At 41.2% G+C, this 19,348-nt stretch overlaps 1 protein-coding gene across 1 annotated transcript; it reads left to right on the top strand.

Moving 5' to 3' along the window:
- The first annotated feature begins 5,937 nt into the window (after positions 1–5,937).
- Positions 5,938–19,309, top strand: LOC115782990 (proteasomal ubiquitin receptor ADRM1-like). The gene is made up of 10 exons (XM_030733559.1): positions 5,938–5,987; positions 9,557–9,808; positions 9,890–10,006; positions 12,103–12,226; positions 12,336–12,422; positions 12,530–12,629; positions 13,234–13,475; positions 14,829–14,986; positions 15,327–15,429; positions 18,960–19,309. Exons 2-10 carry the CDS (start codon positions 9,599–9,601, stop codon positions 19,061–19,063), a joined length of 1,245 nt encoding a protein of 414 aa, XP_030589419.1. The 5' UTR covers positions 5,938–5,987; positions 9,557–9,598; the 3' UTR covers positions 19,064–19,309.
- The last annotated feature ends 39 nt before the right edge of the window (positions 19,310–19,348 follow it).

The following is a 19,348-nucleotide window of genomic DNA, read 5'->3' as shown; positions in this document are numbered from 1 at the left end:
ACCAAACATCATCTTCTTTATACGCCCTAAATGTGTATGTTACTCACCAGTCATGCAAGGGTTTAAAGCCAGCCACCAGTGTGATCTCTGGAGTGTTGAGCCACCTGCTGGAGGATACAAAGGAAATATTTTTAATTTTAGTTCAGGTACTCCACCATAATCTCACCTGTAGATGTACCACACACTTCTGTCAAGCTGCATTTAAACATCAGGGGTTATTTAATCACATCCACTACTTTTATATAACCTATTTGGAAATTAGATGTCTGTTTTAGTTAGCACTTAACATCAAAAAAAATGTCACAAGTGTTTCTGTGAATAGAGACTTATAGTAGAAGTGAAAGCTGCTTATAACCATGTTTACTGCGTCAGTAAAGTAAATGGATATGTTGGTACATTATATTGTCCACTGTAACATAGGTAATGTGTATATTAATTGGTGCATGCATGCTCACCAAGATGATTATTTACACACGTTAAAGCCATAAAACCCTTTTTCTGCACTGAGTATAAAAGCATCTATACAAACCTTTAAAGCAAAGGGATACAGAAACCGTTGATTCCAGCGGGACTTTTTAAAACACTGTCACTGTGGCCGCCTTCCCGGCTCCTTCATCGCTCACGCACTGTGAAAATGTTGACAACACACAGTAAATATCTGCGGGTGAAAGGACAGAGTGTCAGATCCTGTTTACGCTTGGTTTTAAAATGTGTCAGGTCCAAATACACAGCACTAAATGAAAGTATAAACAACCACCAATATGCATTGCAGTCAGATAACACAAACCACCTCTCATTGTGGTCTGGGAGGCATCTGGCCACACATCTTTTGTAATGTGAACACTAAAGATGGTGGTAGCTACTGTGACACCACCCACTGGTTTTTGGACTTTTTCTGGGTACGTATTAAAGCTTTAACATTAGCAGGCTGCCCTGTTGGTCTCTTCAAAACTAAGAAGTGACTGTATTTAAACCAGAAGGTGACGTGCTAATGATTGAAGGCTGCGTCCATAAACTGTAACCTGCCAAGTAGTGTTTAGCCACTTGCAAATAAAATGCTAGAACTTCACTTACCAAACTGAAGCACAAACTTCCTGCATGGCCTGTGTCTCTCACCAGGACATACCGTTATCAGATAATTCCATTAAAAATGCTCCACAATGCACAAACACAGTGGAGAGGTCCAGTTCGGTGACTTGGATGAGGTGAGGCTGCAGCTGCCTGCGTCTGCACACCTGTCAGAGCAGCCGTATCCCCAGCCTAAAGCCTTACCAGCATCCAGATGGATGAATTGCTATGAAGTTGGAATCCATTTACAGCAACTGACAGCATTTTTTCTGCAACAAGCTGTAAACAGGTTATCTCCATCGCTGAAGTTTTAGTTCCACTAGAGGAATTACTCTGCATTGGCCTCATTTTCAGTCCCAGAGCCCCAAAGTGCCAAAAGTTCCTCTAATGGCAACTTGAGACTGGCTTCAAATGCAAGTCAGTCCCCACAGACTCTCATGATAAAATGGCCAGCTTTACATCATTAATAAGCATGTTTACAGCTTCTTCTTCTTTTGGTTTTCTCTTCTTTTTTTTAACTCATCCATTTCGATGCTCATGAGGCTAAACGTTGGGGACGTGGCCACTTTGGCAGCTGTGTCAGTGCAGGCAGCTGCAAAAACCTGAACTGGACCTCTCCGCTCTGTTTGTGCTGTTGGTGCCTTTTGGAGCATTTTTAATTAAATTATCTGACAAATTGTGCAGTTTGCTGTGCTGTTAATTGTTTAACCAATCCTAGAAGTCTGTGCTCCTGCGTTTTTGAGTGAAATTCCTGCATTTGATTTGTGCCATTTGCCACTAATTATCAGTCTCTTACAGTTTACAATATGCGGCTTGCTGACAAAGCTTGCTAGCCTTAACTGATAAAGTCATCACTACACCCTCTTATCCAAATATGGTGGCAGCCAAAATGCTGATGTTAAGGTTTCTATAATGTCAGAGTTGCTTTTTTAAAATCAAGTGTAAACGCTGGATTAAAAAAATAATTTGAATGTGTTCTGAGCCTTGGTGCCGTCAAAAAATATTAAACATAATAGAAATATATAATTATAACAATCAGAACACTGATCTTCTGATCTAACTTCCCTTTGGGGCTTACAGGACTGTAAACAACAACAATAATGTTGCCATGAAAGTGGTTAGTAAGCTTTGAACTACAGCTTGAGTCCCTTTGTTTTGTTTTGTTTTTTAATTTGTTTATATTTTTAGCAAGTTCTCTCCATCAAAGGTATGCCAAATTAACTATTATCAGGCCCTTTTTATGTTTTACCCATGGGTGTACAGACAACTGTGACTGGGATACTTCAATATTTAGGATAAAATTGAATGATTCTCAGGCAAGTTCCCCAGTAAGTTTCAATTGAATCCAAAAATGTGCATCATGTCCTTGTGTTCACATTGACCTCAGAGAGTGCTCCCCCAAGGGAGGTGCTCCCCATAGTTCGAAAACCTTGGCTTTAAAGTGGACATATTGTGCCTATTGTGTGTACAATATTCCCTGTGAGCCACAAGATGAAGCTTCACACCGCTCTAAACACTCACATTCAGGCAGTTTTTTTTTCTACTTTTGACTCTGTGTGATGTCAGTGAGAGTCGATATCCCTAATATGGGCAACTCAGGTACACAGCTGTGGCCCTGAGCACTGAGACCCCACCTACCTGCAAGGGGTAGCCAATCAGAAGAACATTAGCTGAAGGGAGAGGAGCTAAACCCTTGTGCTTTAAATCTGGAGTCTTTTTAATGGCCACCAGGGGACGACCTGACTCTTCACAGCTCTGTGACCTCAGTAAACACTGGTGTGTTTATGGACTCAGTTGCTAGGTTCAGATCATATTCAATAAAGCATTAAGTTAATTATTAGAGTCAGAATGGAGGATTGTCGATGATATAGGACTTGAGATTGACAGGTCGTTAGTCAATGAGCATGCAGTTTTCACGATCATATCCGCCCCTTGCTCCTCACAGTTGGTTTCAAAACACCAAGATGGTGAAAATGCTCAGCTTGATGCTTCATAACAGGACATCATTAACCAATGGGTGACGTCCCTGCCGCTGTGCACGTTTTATGCTGTCTATGATTCAGACAGAGGGTGCACTTAATGGGCCCTGTGTAAGACAGGATTATTTTGAACTGTAAGTCATACAAAGCTACTCTAGTAGGGAACAGAAAAAGGAATAATTAAGCTCGAAATGAGCATAATCTGTTCCCTTTAAAGACAAAGCTGCATCATTTTGACTCCTTTTTCACACGTGCATGAGTAACTCTTTGAAAGTAATTTTTCCACCAATCAGAGCCGTGCTTTCAGGCACAGATAAAAGCAAATAAGATGGGATGCCATAAGCATCACAAACCTATGCAAACTGATCCTTCCAGTCTGCCCTCCTGAAATGTGAAATAAAACACTCCTCTTTAGCTGGCAGCCTGCGTGCTGGAGACACTACAGAGGCAGCAGTTAATGAATGTTGTGTGCTGATAGTAAAATGCTCACAGTAGTTTCTTTTTGTTTCGAAGCACTAATGTTGCATTAAACTGCACATTTTAAATGCTCACTGTCTTATGCACATATATGTACAGTGAAATATCCCACGTCCCATGTCTTCCTCTCTGCCGCTGCTCTTGTCTTTACTCTGAATTCAAAGCACTTTGTGACTCCTGCAGCCGCTCAGAGCTGCAGAATCAGTCTGATCCAATCCTGTTTTATCCTTCCGCTGCTTCTTTGTTGAGCCTCTATTTGAAAATGTTTACATTGTAATTTTGTCAATCTGTTGTCTTCTTTCCTCTTCATACTGTTATCAACACACAACCGTATGCATACAAAGCATATTTAAGAAATAAATTATGGACTACAAATTCTTGTGTTATGTGTGTCTTTATTCGCTCAGGGTGTTTTTTCTGGCATCCCCCACCCACACAGCACCATTCTTCAGTTTTATTTTTAATAATTGACAATTAAAAAAAGATCCAAGTTAAATTTTAGTTGGTATATAATGCATGCTGGTGTATATAAATATAACATATAGTCTAGTTTTACTACATATTTTCCTCTGGTTGTCCACATGCCACCTGCAGTGGCTCTGTGCCACACCAGTGGGGTCCGCTCCACAGTTTTGAAAGCCACTGGTTTGATGACACTGGTATTTGTGCATGTTGTAGTTCCCAGATAGATTTAATTATTTGGACAATAACACAAGATGGAGATGTCTAGGAGAAAGGACAGTGGACATTTTGACCAGATTGTTTAACACATTCCTGAAGAGTTAGAGGAGCCTGGGGAATGGAGAAGAATTGTACTGGTATGCATTTCCAAGAACAAGGGTGATGTGCAGAGCTGAAGTAACTAGCTATAGGGAAGAGTTGTTTAAGCTAGGCCAGTGGTTCTCAAATCCAGGCTTCGTGGCCCAGTGTCCTGCAGGTTTTAGATGTGTCACTGCTTCAGCACACCTGAGTCAAATATAGAAGTCATTAGCAGGACTCTGGAGAACTTGACTGCATACTGAGGAGGTAATTCATCCATTTGATTCAGGTGTGTTGGATCAGGGACACACCTAAAACCTGCAGGACACCGGGCCACGAGGCCTGGATGTGAGAACCACTGAGCTAGGCTGAGAAAACAGGTGATGATCAGTGAGCAGCAGTATGGCTTCATGCCATGAAAGAGCTGTACAGATGCAATGTTTCCTTTGAAAGTGCTAAAGGAGAAGCATTGAGAAGGTCAGAAGGAGTTGCACTGTCGTTGTGGATCTAGAGCAGGGATCCTCACATCCAGGCCTCGAGAGCTGGTGTCCTGCAGGTTTTAGATGTGTCTCTGCTTCAACACCCCAGAGTCAAATATAGAAGTTATTAGCAAGACTCTAGAGAACTTGACTGCATACTGAGGAGGTAATTCAGCCATTTGATTCAGGTGTGTTGGATCAGGGACACATCTAAAACCTGCAGGACACCGGCCCTCGAGGCCTGGATGTGAGGATCCCTGATCTAGAGGAAAGCATATAATAGGGTGCCAAGAGAGGAACTGTGGTACCGCATGAAGAAGTCAGGAGTGGCAGAGAAGTATCTGAGGCTAGTGCAGGGCATGGATGAGAACAGCGAGACAGTTGTGAGGTATGACAGATAACCAGCCTGTCATCATGGATTATCTCCAAGCCCCTTTTTGCACACACTGGGGCTGCTAAAATGATCCAGTGACACATTATCCTAAGTACCCTACACCTGTTTCTTGGTGCCCACACTGACCATAAGTTGGAAGTCACCACAAAGTCACAAACTCTGCAGATTTCAGTTGACCATGATAAGCCTACCACAGAGAAAAGAAACCTGAGCAGCTGTATATACATCAATTTCACACAATGGCAAAGATGGTGTTTGAGTGTCAAAACAGAGTTGTTGCCATCATTTTAGCTGTTATTGGGATAGAAATAGCAATAACAGAGGTGTAAGAAGACTGTCACATAGGATCCATATTGGATTGCATTGCATTCAGATAATATAATTTTCCTCCACATGCTAAATACCAAACCTCAACCCTGCATTTAATTTTAAGTTGGATGTATCAGCGTTTTGGACCTCCCAGCTCTAGGTTTGATGGGGATCTGTCACCTTAACCACACTAGGCAAAAAATGGAATTTGTGTATTCATAGACTGAAGTATTTTCCTTTAATATCTTCCCATGTGAATTTATTTCATAAGACATTTACTGATTCATCAAATTATAATTGGAAAATCTCAGTAATCATTTAAAAAGCTCAAAACATGCAGGTTTGATGCATAAAACTGGCTGTTGTGGTATCTCTACCGAACATGCGCAGCGGATTTTAAAGACCACCTTATTGACGCACGCTTCGACCAATCACAGCGAAGCACCGGCACCGCTCAGCCAATCACAATTGCTGACCACGAGTACGACCTCTCTGCAGCTGAACGATAGTTCAGAGAGACGCGTGAGTATAAACATCTTTTTTCTTTACCTGTAAATGTTTAAATTTCTTAACGTGGACACGGGGAGCGTGTATATTCTATGCGCGCGTGTGTGTGTGTGAATTTAGAGCTGCAGTTCAGTCTCGAACTCATGCAGCAGAAAACGGGGCGCAGGATGCAGAGTCATCTGTGTGCGGCTGGAGTCTGCTCCTGTCTCTGTTATTATGGGAGCACTGGGTCACTCCAGGTCCAGTTACATTATCCGTTTCAAATATGCGTCTAAAACAGAGCCTTAGTTAGATTTGCTATTTTCATGATGGGCTAGCAGAGCTGTGTTAATCCTTAATATTTATAACACAATCACATTTTTATATTAAATTGGAAAGTAGGCTTCAAAAATCCATATGCAGACCAGAGTAAAGATCTGTAATGATTGTAAATACTGGATAATATTAGTCTCCATCATGGTCACACATGTTTCATTGTTTATTGTCTATGTTATAGGGCTGCAATGATTAGTCCTAAAAAAAAAAAAAAAATGTTCGTCCTAGAAATGGATCAAGCTTTCAGGTATTGTTTCAGTCAAAGCTAACAAACATTTACATGCTCTAAAATGTGGGAATTGATGTTGGTTGGACATTAATACATCATATTTTCATATTTATATGGGCAGTGGTGCAGAGTCGAAAATGCTGGAATAAATAAGGAATGGCTAACTGGTTACTGTAAGCATTATGACCACTGACTGGTTAAGTCAGTGGTTCTCAAATCCAGGCCTCGTGGCCCAGTGTCCTGCAGGTTTTAGATGTGTCCCCAATCCAGCACACCTGAATCAAATGGCTGAAATACCTTCGCAGTATGCATTCAAGTTCTCCAGAGTCCTGCTAATGACTTCTATATTTGACTCAGGTGTGTTGAAGCAGAGACACATCTAAAACCTGCAGGACACCAGACCTCGAGGCCTGGATTTCATCGTAGCACCTGTTAGTGGGTGGGATCCACTAACAGGTCTGATCCAACAGATGAGCTACTGGAGCTCAAATTGCCAAAAAAGATAAAGCTGGTTCTGATAGAAAGGTGTCAGAATACATAGTTCAATTTCAGTCCAATTCAGTTTTATTTATATAGCGGCAATTCACAACAAACAGTCACCCCAAGGCAACTGTGGTGATTTGGCATTGCAGTTTTTGTGTGGGGCTGCGTAGCTGCAGATCAGTCAGGGTGCCCTTGCTGACCCGTCACCTGCCGAAGCATCAACAATGGGCACATGAGCATCAGAACTGGACCATGGAGCAACAGAAGAAGGTGGCCTAGTCTGATGAATCACGTTTTCTTTTACATCACATGGATGGTCGGGTGCATGTTCGTTGCTTACCTGGAGAACAGCTGGCACCAGGATGCACTATGGGAAGAAGGCAAGCCAGTGGAGGCGGTGTGATGTTTGGGCAATGTTCTGTTGGGAAACCTTGGGTCCTGCCATGCATGTCGTTGTTACTTTGAGACGTACCACCTGCCGAAGGTGGTATATGTCAAAGTAACGTTCAGGCCATGTACATGCTTTCATGGAAATGGCTGTGGCCTCTTTCAGCAGGATCATGCTCCCTGCCACGAAGCAAAAATGGTTCAGGAGTCAGCAGTGAGTTTGAGGTCTTGACTTAGCCTCCACATTCCCCAGATCTCAATTCAATCGAGTATCTGTGCGATGTGCTGGACAAACAAGTCTTATCTATGGTGGCCCCACCTCACAGCTTAAAGGAATTAATGGATCTGTTGCTAACATCTTGGTGCAGGTACCACAGCACACCTTCAGTTGTCTAGTAGAGACCATGACTCATATATATATATATATATATACACACACACAACATGCAACATGCAGTACAGCATGCTTTTGATACAGTAGCAGATATGGTGGATGTTTAGTACAGACACTATGAGAGTGATTTAAGTGTTCAACAGGGTGACATCTTGTGAAAATAAAGTGTACAGATGTCTGGTTGTTTTGGTGTACAGTGTTCTGTAGTACCTACCAGAGGGGAGGACTTGGAGGAGGTTGCATCCAGGGGTCTGATGGGTCTGCGGTGATGTTTCCTGATTCTGGATTTGTATAAGTCCTGAATGGTGGGCAAGTCCGCACCAATGATTTTTTCTTCTGCAATCCTGACTGTCTGTTGTAGTCTGTTGTTGTCCTGTTTGATGTCTGATCCAAACCATACAGTGATGGATGTGCAGAGAACAGACTGGATTATTGCAGAGTAGAGTTAGATAAGCTGCCTCTGAGGCAGGTTGAACTTCCTAAGCTGGTGCAAGAAGTACATCTTCTGCTGGGCCTTTTTGATAACTTTGTCCATTTCAGATGCCCAGTTCAGATCCTGGGAGATTGTAGAAAGTTGAAGGATTCCACAGCAGACACAGTGCTGTTGAGTAAGGTGAGGGAGGACAACACTGGGGGGAGGGGGACACCTCCTGAAGTCCAATGTCATCTCCACAGTTTGGAGCATCTTCAGCTCTAGGTTCCTCTGACTGCACCACAGGCCCAGCTGTTCAACCTCACATCTGTATGCAGACTCATCCCGTTTGTTGATGAGTCAGATGGCTGTCTTGTCATCTGCAGATTTTCACAATTTCATGAGAGTTCTTCTGAGGTGCAGTCATTTGTGTAGAGGGAGCAGAGCAGAGGGGGGAGGGCACATCCCTGTGGAGCACCAGTGTTGATTTTCTGGATGCTGGATGTGATTCTTCCCAGCCTCACCTGCTGCTTCCTGTCTGTCAGAAAGTTTGTGATCCACTGACAGATGGAGGCTGGAACAGTGAGCTGTGTGAGTTTGGAGTGGAAAGTAGTTGTTTGATGATCAAAACTATTTTTTTTCCCCCAAAAAAATTCATTTTATTTGTTTTTCACAATGTAGGGTTAGGGATTGAATTTATTTCTTATAACTGATGAGGATTTAGAGTATTGAGAATAAATATAACTGTTACTTTCATACATAAGCCTCTCATAAGAGGAAAGAGTTTGAAGTTTATAGATCACAGGCAGCACTTGGTGTCTTTTTCACCTCTGATGGACAAACTAGGGCTAATATTTTATTGTAAAAAAGAAAGTGAAGCTGCTTTCCCTTCTGCAGTGTTTTATGAATGTGAAGCTCAAATACAAGAAAAGGTTTATGGAGACTTTCCTTGTAGCCAGGGGGAGAAGTTGGAATGAGAAGCTCCATAACTAGACATGTTTCTTAGACACAGAGCTGCCGTCAGTACAGAGAGGCTGGGTCTGCTGTGAAAGATGATCACGTCGCCTCGATGTTCACGTCGGCCATGTTTTCAAAGACAGGACTGACTTTACTTTGAGTGCAATATCAAAAAAAGAGCTAATCAAGAGGATAAAATGGTAAGAAGGTGTGAAAAAGCAAATATATTATGGAATTTGTCCTGAAGTGATGGTTTATCTATCTGCTGCAGATAAACATTAAATGCTATAAAGAAGGAATCACAGACTCATAAAATCTGAGAAAATGATCAATTCACTCATTATAATCACAGAGAGGACCATTTTGGAACGTAACTCATTTATGTGTTATTTTATTGTAATATTTAGATCACTAAACCAGCTTTAAAGCAGTCAGTGCTCATCATCATCATGGCCTCTGGAGCATTGTTCCCCAGCATGGTGTCTGGGTCCCGCGGCTCTTCCAGTAAGTACCTGGTGGAGTTTCGGGCTGGTAAGATGACCATGAAGGGCAGCACGGTGACGCCTGACAAGCGTAAAGGTCAGGTCTACATCCAGCAGACGGACGACTCCCTCATCCACTTCTGCTGGAAGGATCGGACCACCGGGAACGTGGATGATGTAGGTGATGTAATCCAGATGTGGCTGACCGGTGTTTGAATTTTTTATTATTACCGTAACCATTTCCAATGCCTGATTTAGGACCTGATCATCTTTCCTGATGACTGCGAGTTCAAACGGGTGAACCAGTGTACCACCGGGCGAGTCTATGTGCTCAAGTTCAAAGCTGGTTCCAAAAGGCTCTTCTTCTGGATGCAGGTATGCAGTTACTCCAGACTCAACTGTTTACTAATCTTTTGTTTCTAAGCATGTTTTCTCTTTTTATTTAAGCCAAATTTAAATTTTACTTACCTAAAAGTTACTGGGACATAAAAAATCTAAGTATCCTAAATTTTTCTTGAGGTCTACAGATTTTTATGTTTAAAAAGTATAAACATTCACCAGACACTTGTGGATTGGACACACCCTGTTATTACTGGGTTGTACCTTCAGAACTGCCTTAAACCTTTATGGCACAGATTTAACAAGATGCTGGAAACATTCCTCAGAGATTTTGGTTCATATTGACATGATAGCGTCACACAGTTGCTGCAGATTTGTCGGCTGTACATCCATGATGTAACTCTCCTGCTACACCACATCCCAAAGGTGCTCTGCTGGATTGAGCTCTGGTGACTGTGGAGGCCATTTGAGCACAGTGAACTCACTGTCATGTTCAGTAAACCAGTTTAAGATGATTTGAGGTTTGTGACATGGCACATTTTCCTCCTGGAAGCAGCCATGTGAAAGTGTGCCAAGAAAATATCGCCCACACAGTTAGACCACCACCAGCAGTCTGAAACTTTGGGACAATGGATCCATGTTTTCTCATTGTTTACACCAAATTCTGACCCCACTGAGACTCATTAGACCAGGCAAAGTTTTTCCGATCTTCTGTTGTCCAATTTTGGTGAGCCCATGTGAATTGTAGCCTCAGTTTTCTGCTCTTAGCTGACAGGAGTGGCTTCCAGTGTGGTCTTCTGCTGCTGTAGCCCATCTGCTTCAAAGTTTGATATGTTGTGCGTTCAGAGATGCTCTTCTGCACACCTTGGTTGTAACGAGTGGTTATTTGAGTTTCTGTTGCCTTCTTATCAGCTTGAAGCACTCTGGCTATTCTCCTCTGAACTCTGGCATTAAGAAGGTATTTTCACTCACAGAAATGATGCCCACTGGATATCTTCTCTTTTTCAGACCATTCTCTGTACACTAGAGATGGCTGTCAAAGGAAATCCCCTTAGATCAGCAGTTTCTGAAATCTTCAGACTGGCCAGTCTGGCACCAACAACCATGCCACATTCAAAGTCACTTAAATCCTCTTTCTTCCACACTCTGATGCTCAGTTTGAACAGGTCATCAGCAGGTTGTCTTGACTATGTCTACATACCTAAATGCACTCAGGTGCTGTCGTGTGATTGGCTGATGAGATATTTCCATTAAAAAGCAGCTGTGGGGCAGGTAACTGCACTTTTGATAATAGAGAAAAACAGATTTTGGCTTTAGATTGTGACATATGGAGTGAGTGTAGAGTTGATTTGGTTGCAGTTCTTATTGAAACTCAAATGTGCTTTAAAGCCCTAAAAACTTCATGTGGATATCTCCTGTAGCTATGAAGTTACAGAGAAGGTGAAGGGTCTAAAACTGAAAATGTTCATAGTATAATAGTATCTATTTTGCATGGCTTCATGAAGTGTACTAAAGTTATTGTGCAAAAAAATCAGCTGTTTCTGAGGGGGTCCGGTTGTAACTTTTCTCATAGTTGACAGATTTTTGCATGGAATAAGCCACCCTGCCTCTGTCACCTTATCGGATACTTTCACATGATCCCATAACAAATCTTTCGGCTTCTGGTTCAGATCCAGCACTCTTTGGTAGTAGGCCAAGTTTCTCTCAGAAGGGATTTTCAGTTTCCAGGTTGAGTGACATCCCCATCCAAGCTGAAGTCACAGGTCAGGTAGCTTTCACAAGACTGTCTACTCACACTTTTTGCTCTTTTATCTTTTCTTGTGGTTTGCTCCACACACCAAAGAGATCCATTTTTCTATTTCCTCAGTCATTCTTAGCTTTTCACAATTCCCACCATCTGACAACTGCTTAAACAGACTGGGGTCCCTTTGACAGAAGTTATATAAAGGATTGCTTTTAGGCGAGATTAGAGTTTGTGCACTAAATTAACAAGTCATTCATAACCTTTTGTTATTGTGTATTGTAATAATGTCTGTTGTGCTTTAAACTACAACATTTTATTGTTCTGCGTTGTAAAAGCATTTAAAAAATAAATTGGGAATCATCCCCGCGTTTTTTTTTTCTCATCTCAGGAGCCAAAGACCGATAAGGATGATGAGTACTGTCGCAAAGTGAACGAGTATCTGAACAACCCGCCCATGCCCGGCGCGCTTGGCAGTGGCAGCAGCGGAGGACACGATCTGTCTGCGCTTGGAGGTGACAAACCCATCGTGTTCTGCCATTATACTTTAAACATGTCATGGCCAAGAAGCTGAATTATCTCACCTTTATGGGTGTCACCTGTTTTTTCTACTTGCATGTAAAGGTGAGGGCGGTCTGCAGAGCCTTCTAGGTAACATGAGCCACAACCAGCTGATGCAGCTCATCGGACCAACTGGACTGGGAGGGATCGGTGCGTACCTTCATAACTGAATCCGCAAGTTGCAGAGTTGACAGTGTGAAAACATTTCATTTAAAAATATCCAGTTAGATGCTGAATTCTGTTTGTTTGAATGACAGGTGGTCTCGGGACGCTGGCTGGTCCAGGCTTGGCCAACCTGCTGGGCAGCAGCAGCAGCAGCAGCAGCAGCGTTCCTGCAGCCAGCAACTCCTCCACAAGGTGTCTTGTTTATATTTCTGTTAAATATATTGAAGGAATCCAGAATATTTGGGGGTGGCAAACAAGATAAGAAAGGGGATGCTATGAAAGAGATGAGTACAGTCTGAGCTCAAGTGTTAATTATCAACCTTAAAAATAACAGTTTAGCCATGAACTGTATATAAAAGATGGACATAGCTCTGGTGATGTTGACTAAGAAGGTCCCCTTATGAACCCTTAAGCTGAGCATTTTTGCCATTTCTGACACTTCGCACACATAGATGATCATAAGTTAGTCCCACTCTTAAACATACCCATACATATTTCCATCAATAATTACCTGATGCGCAAAAGCCTTGCTATGCCCCCATGTTATACTTACTCCTCTTCCTCCCCCATGGCTGTGGCCCCTGTAAAATGTTCATCTGAGCAGTTCCTCCATGTTCAGAGTTTAACTCTGTTGTGCTCACAATCTAAAAGTATGTTTTATAAAACTGATATTCATGACTTACACTTGTAGGATTGACTGATTTGACAACTATTCTGCATGTGATAGTTTTCACAATGGAAAGAAATGTCATATTTTTTGTAAAATTGTTAATCAGTTTTTTTTCTTTCCTCTCAGTCCGTCTACAGCTGTCACTCCAACTTCTACCTCAGCTGCCAGTCGGCTCGGCTCCTCCCAGGTTCCCACCACTCCCATTACACCCTCCGCCACCTCAGCGGCCTCCCCAACAGCCACCACTCCCTCCACCCCTGCTGTGTCCTCCGTGGCAGCGGCAGCAGCCAACCCCACGCAGCCCATCCAGCTGAGAGACCTGCAGAGCATCCTGGCCACCATGAACGTACCTGCCAGCAGCCAGGGAGGTGAGGATTTGACAGAGGAGAAAGCAGCTTCAGGGCAAACTGAGCCTCAGAGCTGAGAACAGTTAAATAACCACCGAAGGGAGGTGAATAATTAGACCTAATTAGTGAAATTGTCACTAATTATGCAGCAAATAATTAAAGCTGTAATCACTGTTTGAAACAGTGTTTCTGATACTGCGTAATTTTTACATCAAAATTCAGTTTGTTGCAGGTGCAGGAATCCCCTGAAAATACTGCAGGCTGTTGCTGTCTTGATTTAATTTTTTTTGTGGCACGCTACATTAGACCCAACTTCCTGCTGAGCATGCTAACAGATTAATCTACAAAAAGTAAGATAGGACAAGGAAAAAGGGAACAAAGAGCGTGTGCAATATTGGGTAATATTGCTAAGAAACATCATATGATATACATTCATTAGACACTTCATTAGGTACACCTTGTTAATACTGGGTTTGATCCACCACCAGCAGCCTAAACTGTTGATACAAGGTAGGATGGATCCATGCTTTCATGTTTACACCAAATTCTGACCCTACCATCTGAATGTTGCAGAAGAAATCGAGATTCTTCAGACCAGGCAACATTTTTCCAATTTTCTGTTGTCCTGATTTTTTCAGATTTGTGAATCATAGCTTCAGTTTCCTGTTCTTAGCTGACAGGAGTGGCACCCGCTGTGGTCTTCTGCTGCTGTTGTGCATTCAGAGATGCTCTTCTGCATACCTTGGTTGTAATGAGTGGTTATTTGAGTTATTGTGGCCTTCCTGTCAGCTCAAAGCTGTATGACCGTTCTCCTTTGACCTCTTCCACCAAGAAGGCATTTTCACCATAAATCCACTGAATTGCTGCCATGTGATTATTTAAAGAACAAATGATCACATGGCCGTTGGTCCATCTTTGTGTGTGAAAAAGATGAACTGACAGAGTTACCTTCAAATGATAACTCCTAACTTACTGTTTGATTCACTCCCACCACTTCATATGTTCTGAGCACATTTTCTCAATGAAAGAAATTCTCATGAAAGATTAAGCATTTGCTTGATGTGCATTGATTGTTTAAGATTCTGTGATTAGAGCACTGAGATTTCCTACTGAGATATGCACCAGTGGCTGCATTGTCACATTTTGGTCAGACAAAAATGTCATAATCTAAAGCGGCAGTTGTTAAACTGTGGGGGGAAGTGAGCCACCGCAGGCAGGACAGGAGAAAAATAAACAAAAAAAAGTTTGGCCATTACTGACACAGAAGTTAAACTTTAATGTTTTGTGGGGTGTGAACAGTTTTGGGCTTCTGAAATTTTATTATTTTATTATTATTTGGACTCACCAAACACTTTTGGTGTTTATTGCCTGCAGTGGACCTTGCCAGCGTCCTGACGCCTGAAATCATGGCTCCCATCCTGGCCAATCCTGAGGTTCAGCAGAGGTTGATGCCCTATCTGCCGTCCGGAGAGTCCCTGCCTCAGAGCTCAGAGGAGCTGCACAACACGCTGAGCTCACCTCAGTTTCAGCAGGTGGATGCCCTGTGTTGTTTGTTTAAATAAAGAGGAATTGATGTTTTCCTTTACAGTAAAATAATATGCATAATATTTTTGGCTTATGAGTGGTGGAATTTAGCAGCTCCATCAGATCACTTTCTCATTCATTGCACCTGTAGCAGTTTCAGGCTGAAAAACACATAAATCTTCATACTAAAGTTGACATTTTATCATCCTTGGGTCCAGAAATAGCATCTGAACTGATGGATGGTATGTTTAAGAGGATCTAGATCACATCGATGCTCTTTTTTTGTTGGCATTTATTATCTTGTCGTGGTATTTGTCCTTATTGTTGGTATTTATGCTCTCTCTGCAGGCTATGAGCATGTTCAGCAGTGCTCTGGCGTCTGGGCAGTTGGGGCCTCTAATGAACCAGTTTGGCTTGCCTGCAGAGGCCGTCGACGCCGCTAACAAAGGAGGTCAGTGTTCGCTCACGTCATGCAGAGACACTGTAGCTGAATGTTTCAGCGCTGCAAAAGGTTAACAGTGACATTACGTTTTGTCAGCAGTGGAATTTAAGAATCATTTAATAATGTGCAGCCTGTGATTTTCAAGGTGCACTAACACTGAAAAGAAGAAAATATTTTCATCTAATGCAACTTTCCTAGTGGTCGCTTGAGGCAGGCTTTGAGTGAGGGTCAGTCCACCACATCCTGCCATGTTAAAATGTCCAACTTTACAGCATTTTAATTGTCTTTTAATTTACACTAATTAGCAGATATCTGTGTCTGTATGCTGCATGCAGCTTGCTAGTCAAAGTTTATTTCTATAGCACATTTAAAACTATCCCAACTGACCAAAGTGCTGTACAGGAGATATATATATATATATATATGTATATATATATATATATATATATATATATATATATATATATATATATATATATATATATATATATATATATATATATATATATATATATATATATATATATATATTTCTGCTTATACACTAAAATAAACAATAAAAAAAAACTAAACCTCAATTAAAAAAAGGAAAAATCATCAAATTAAAAATAATAGAAGTAAAAAAAAACCAAACTGTGCTTTCACAATTTAAAAAAAAAAAGCCAGGATATCCTGCTCAAGTAGATCTGAAAGCCATCAAGAATAAGTAGGTTTTAACAGTGTTTTAAAATTAATGAGTGACTGGGCTCTTATGTAAACTGGTAGGTTATTCCAAAGATTAGGAGCCACCACAGAAATGCCTCTATCGCTTCTGCTTTTGAACCTGAATCTAGGAATGCCAAAAAGCAGTTGGTTTGTAGACCTCACGGCTCTGGTCGGAGCGTAGGGCTGTTCAGTTCAGTTAAGGAGGGCGGAGCCAAACCACAGAGACTGTTAGAAACAAGCGATAAAATTTTAAACCAGCCTTAATGCTTAGGACGTCACCTCTCTCTTCCAAATATGGTCACTTCTGGCCATAAGAAACCAACATGGGTGGAAGGGGGCCAACGTACTAAAACTTAGGCTTCAAAATGTGTAGCCCAGAAACCAGTGGATGATTTCAGTCTCTTTATGGGTTTTATTTTTTCTTTAAAAACTTATCAGAGCTTCTTTTTCTTAGGTTCGGTTTCTACTTGCATGCAGGTGGGCACACATGCATGAGTAGTTTTTTTTTCCCAAATCCACTGGGAGTCTGCCTGAATGGCACACGCATAATTGGTCCATTTTAGTGTCACAACAAATCACAGGGCATGCTGACGTCTGCACGGAGCCTCGTGCTCACCCTCTAATGATGAAGAAATGTGCGTCAGTCAGACCCAGTAGAAACTGCCACTGTGGGGCCTAAACTGGAATGAAAGATGAAGGCTTCTCCATGCCAAAAATCTCTCTCTCTCTCTCACGTGTATTATTTAATGAAGCTGCCTGTTGAGCCTTTTTCTAAAGACTGATGTATTTGCTCTTGCTTAGTTGTGCACCAGGCCTGTTCTGTTCTGTGAAGGGAGTAGTATACAATATCGTACAAAATCTTATATTTTCTTTGTGTTGATTCCCCACATAGTCTTAATTTGCTGAAATGAGAATACTTGAGTTCTTTTTTTTTTATTGAAGACTATAATCAAACACTTTGAGGCTCCTGCTTCAGGAACTAGCCCGATTTAATCCTGCTTTAATCAGTTCAACAACTGCTCAGCTGTGCTTGCATGATTGTAAAAGTTTTTCAAATGATCAATCAGCCTTTTAATGGGATAAAGAAACATAAAGGAACTGAAAATGAGCCTCTGTACACCTATGGATGCATTACATTAGAAATCATTAAGACTTAGAATGAATGATTCCATTAACTGTTGTCATCTTCATTTTGGATCAGTTACATGTTAAAAGTACTTTTTCATTTAAAAAAAAAAAACAGAGCATTTTAAAGTTACATGAACTCTTTAACAGCAGTGTACTTGAATTAGCAAATTATGCTACTGTATATGTTTAACAATATTTCACCTTTGCTGATATTTAGTTGACAGCTGCAGCTACCCTGCAGGTTAAGATGTTACACGTAAACATTTTATTGTATAAAATTAGCTCTATTTTTATAACAGTGCAGTTGTTAAAAATCCTTCTTTATGCTGCAACATTAAAATGCTTAGACGTTAATGCAGCAATAATAACAAGGCACATTTTCCTGCATAACTCCGGCTAGTTTCGAGGTGTTTATAGTTTTCTAGTAAACAAAAGACTTTTTTTCTTCTTCATAAATCATCTCATCATGATTGTTTTTAAGTTTTAAACCTGCAGTTTAACAGAAATCTTAAATTTTAAATACAGAACTTTTAACTTTAGTGGAGAAATAAAGTTGAAAAACATAAAACTGGGGATGAGAATGACCTTTGAGGTGAAAGAACAAAAGAGGCTAAAGTACAGCTAAAGTGTGTTTTTGTATATTTGTGGCAGATCTAAAGAGATTAGCTGAATAAAGAGTGATGGAAATGCGAGAACAATCATTCCAATTACTTTTTTTTATATGTTGTTAGGCTGTGAATATCATTAAATTTTGGAACATTTCTCAAAATAAAACATGGCTTTGGCTGTAATTCTGATGGCCATTTCATATTAATAAACCAATAGTTAACTCTTTAATCACCTTCTGTCCATCCCTGATATCTAACAGCTAATCTGCTTGGCCAAATAACTGAGAACTGTTTCTTTAATCCAGTGGTTCTCAAATAGTGGGGCGCGCCCCCTTTGGGGGGCGCGGTGCGATACCTGGGGGGGCGCGTGTGACCCTGGGGAACAGGCTTTTTTTTGGGGGGCCGTACTAGTATAAAGTGTAATTGCGCATCCACTACAGTAGGCGACAGTGGTGCTGTCATTGTTACTTCTGTCACGTTTGCGACAGTGCAACATTTTACGACTTACAAGACAACAGGTTTGCCTTGGTTAGCAGTGTTGAGTCAACAGAAAGCTCCGACTGCGTTCTGCCTATAGCCTCCGTTATTCAACATAACAACCCCCAACATGAAAAAGTTTTTAACAGGGATGAAAAAAAAAGGGGAGAGAGACAAAGATAATGAGACAAAAGAAAGTCACCCGAAAGCTAAGACGAGGAAATACGACGAAGCGTATTTAGCGCTTGGCTTCACTGTCACTACAGTTGGAGAAGAGGAAAGACCGGTGTGTTTGCTGTGTCTAGTTGGTCAAACATGTTTACAGTTTAAACAAGGATTTATTTATTTTTAATTTCAGGCAATGATGCACTTAAAATCTTTTCTGTTGCAGACTTAAAACACGATTTAATAAAGTTATTCTTTGTAAGTTTGACCATATGTCTTTCTTTTTTCTTTAATGTTAATAAGGATAAAATGTTATGCAGAGATGGATAGTCACAGTGGGGAGTGGGGGGCGCGAATAGTTTTCTTCTTGCTAGGGGGGGCGTAACAGAAAATAATTGAGAAGCACTGCTTTAATCCTTAGTTCCAGCTTTGATTTCTGCATGTTTTTCTTTCCAGACGTGGAGGCTTTTGCCAAAGCCATGGAGACGGAGACGAAGTCGGATCAGGACAGCGACTCCAAAGACAAGAAAGACGACGATGAAGACATGAGCCTGGACTAAATGCTTGTTTATGAAATATTATTATTATTTAATGTATTTATTTAGCTGCTTAGTTGCTGTTTTGTTCCTGCCACATCTGAAGGATATAGATTATGGCTGATATAGCAGAAAGTGTGACTCCCGGCTGATAGCGCTGTGTTGAATTAATATGTTCCTGATTTAACTGAGTGAACATGTACTCTACCTGCATGTCAGCTACTAGCCTATCCTGTCCAAACACCAGGGGACAGTAAAAAATAATAGAAAGTTGTTTTTAGTGTCTGATTGTTTTGTAGCTGAGACAAA

Source organism: Archocentrus centrarchus, chromosome 7 (assembly GCF_007364275.1).
Source record: "Archocentrus centrarchus isolate MPI-CPG fArcCen1 chromosome 7, fArcCen1, whole genome shotgun sequence".
Lineage (NCBI taxonomy): Eukaryota > Metazoa > Chordata > Actinopteri > Cichliformes > Cichlidae > Archocentrus > Archocentrus centrarchus.
The sequence above is the reverse complement of the archived record's forward strand: the minus strand, read 5'-3'. Positions and strand labels throughout refer to the sequence as shown.

Coding starts and splice junctions, on each gene's coding strand:
- LOC115782990 (XM_030733559.1), top strand. CDS start 9,599: ATGGCCTCTGGAGCATTGTTCCCCAGCATGGTGTCTGGGTCCCGCGGC. Junction 12,227..12,335: donor CGATCTGTCTGCGCTTGGAG/GTGACAAACCCA, acceptor TTGCATGTAAAG/GTGAGGGCGGTCTGCAGAGC. Junction 12,423..12,529: donor AACTGGACTGGGAGGGATCG/GTGCGTACCTTC, acceptor TTTGAATGACAG/GTGGTCTCGGGACGCTGGCT.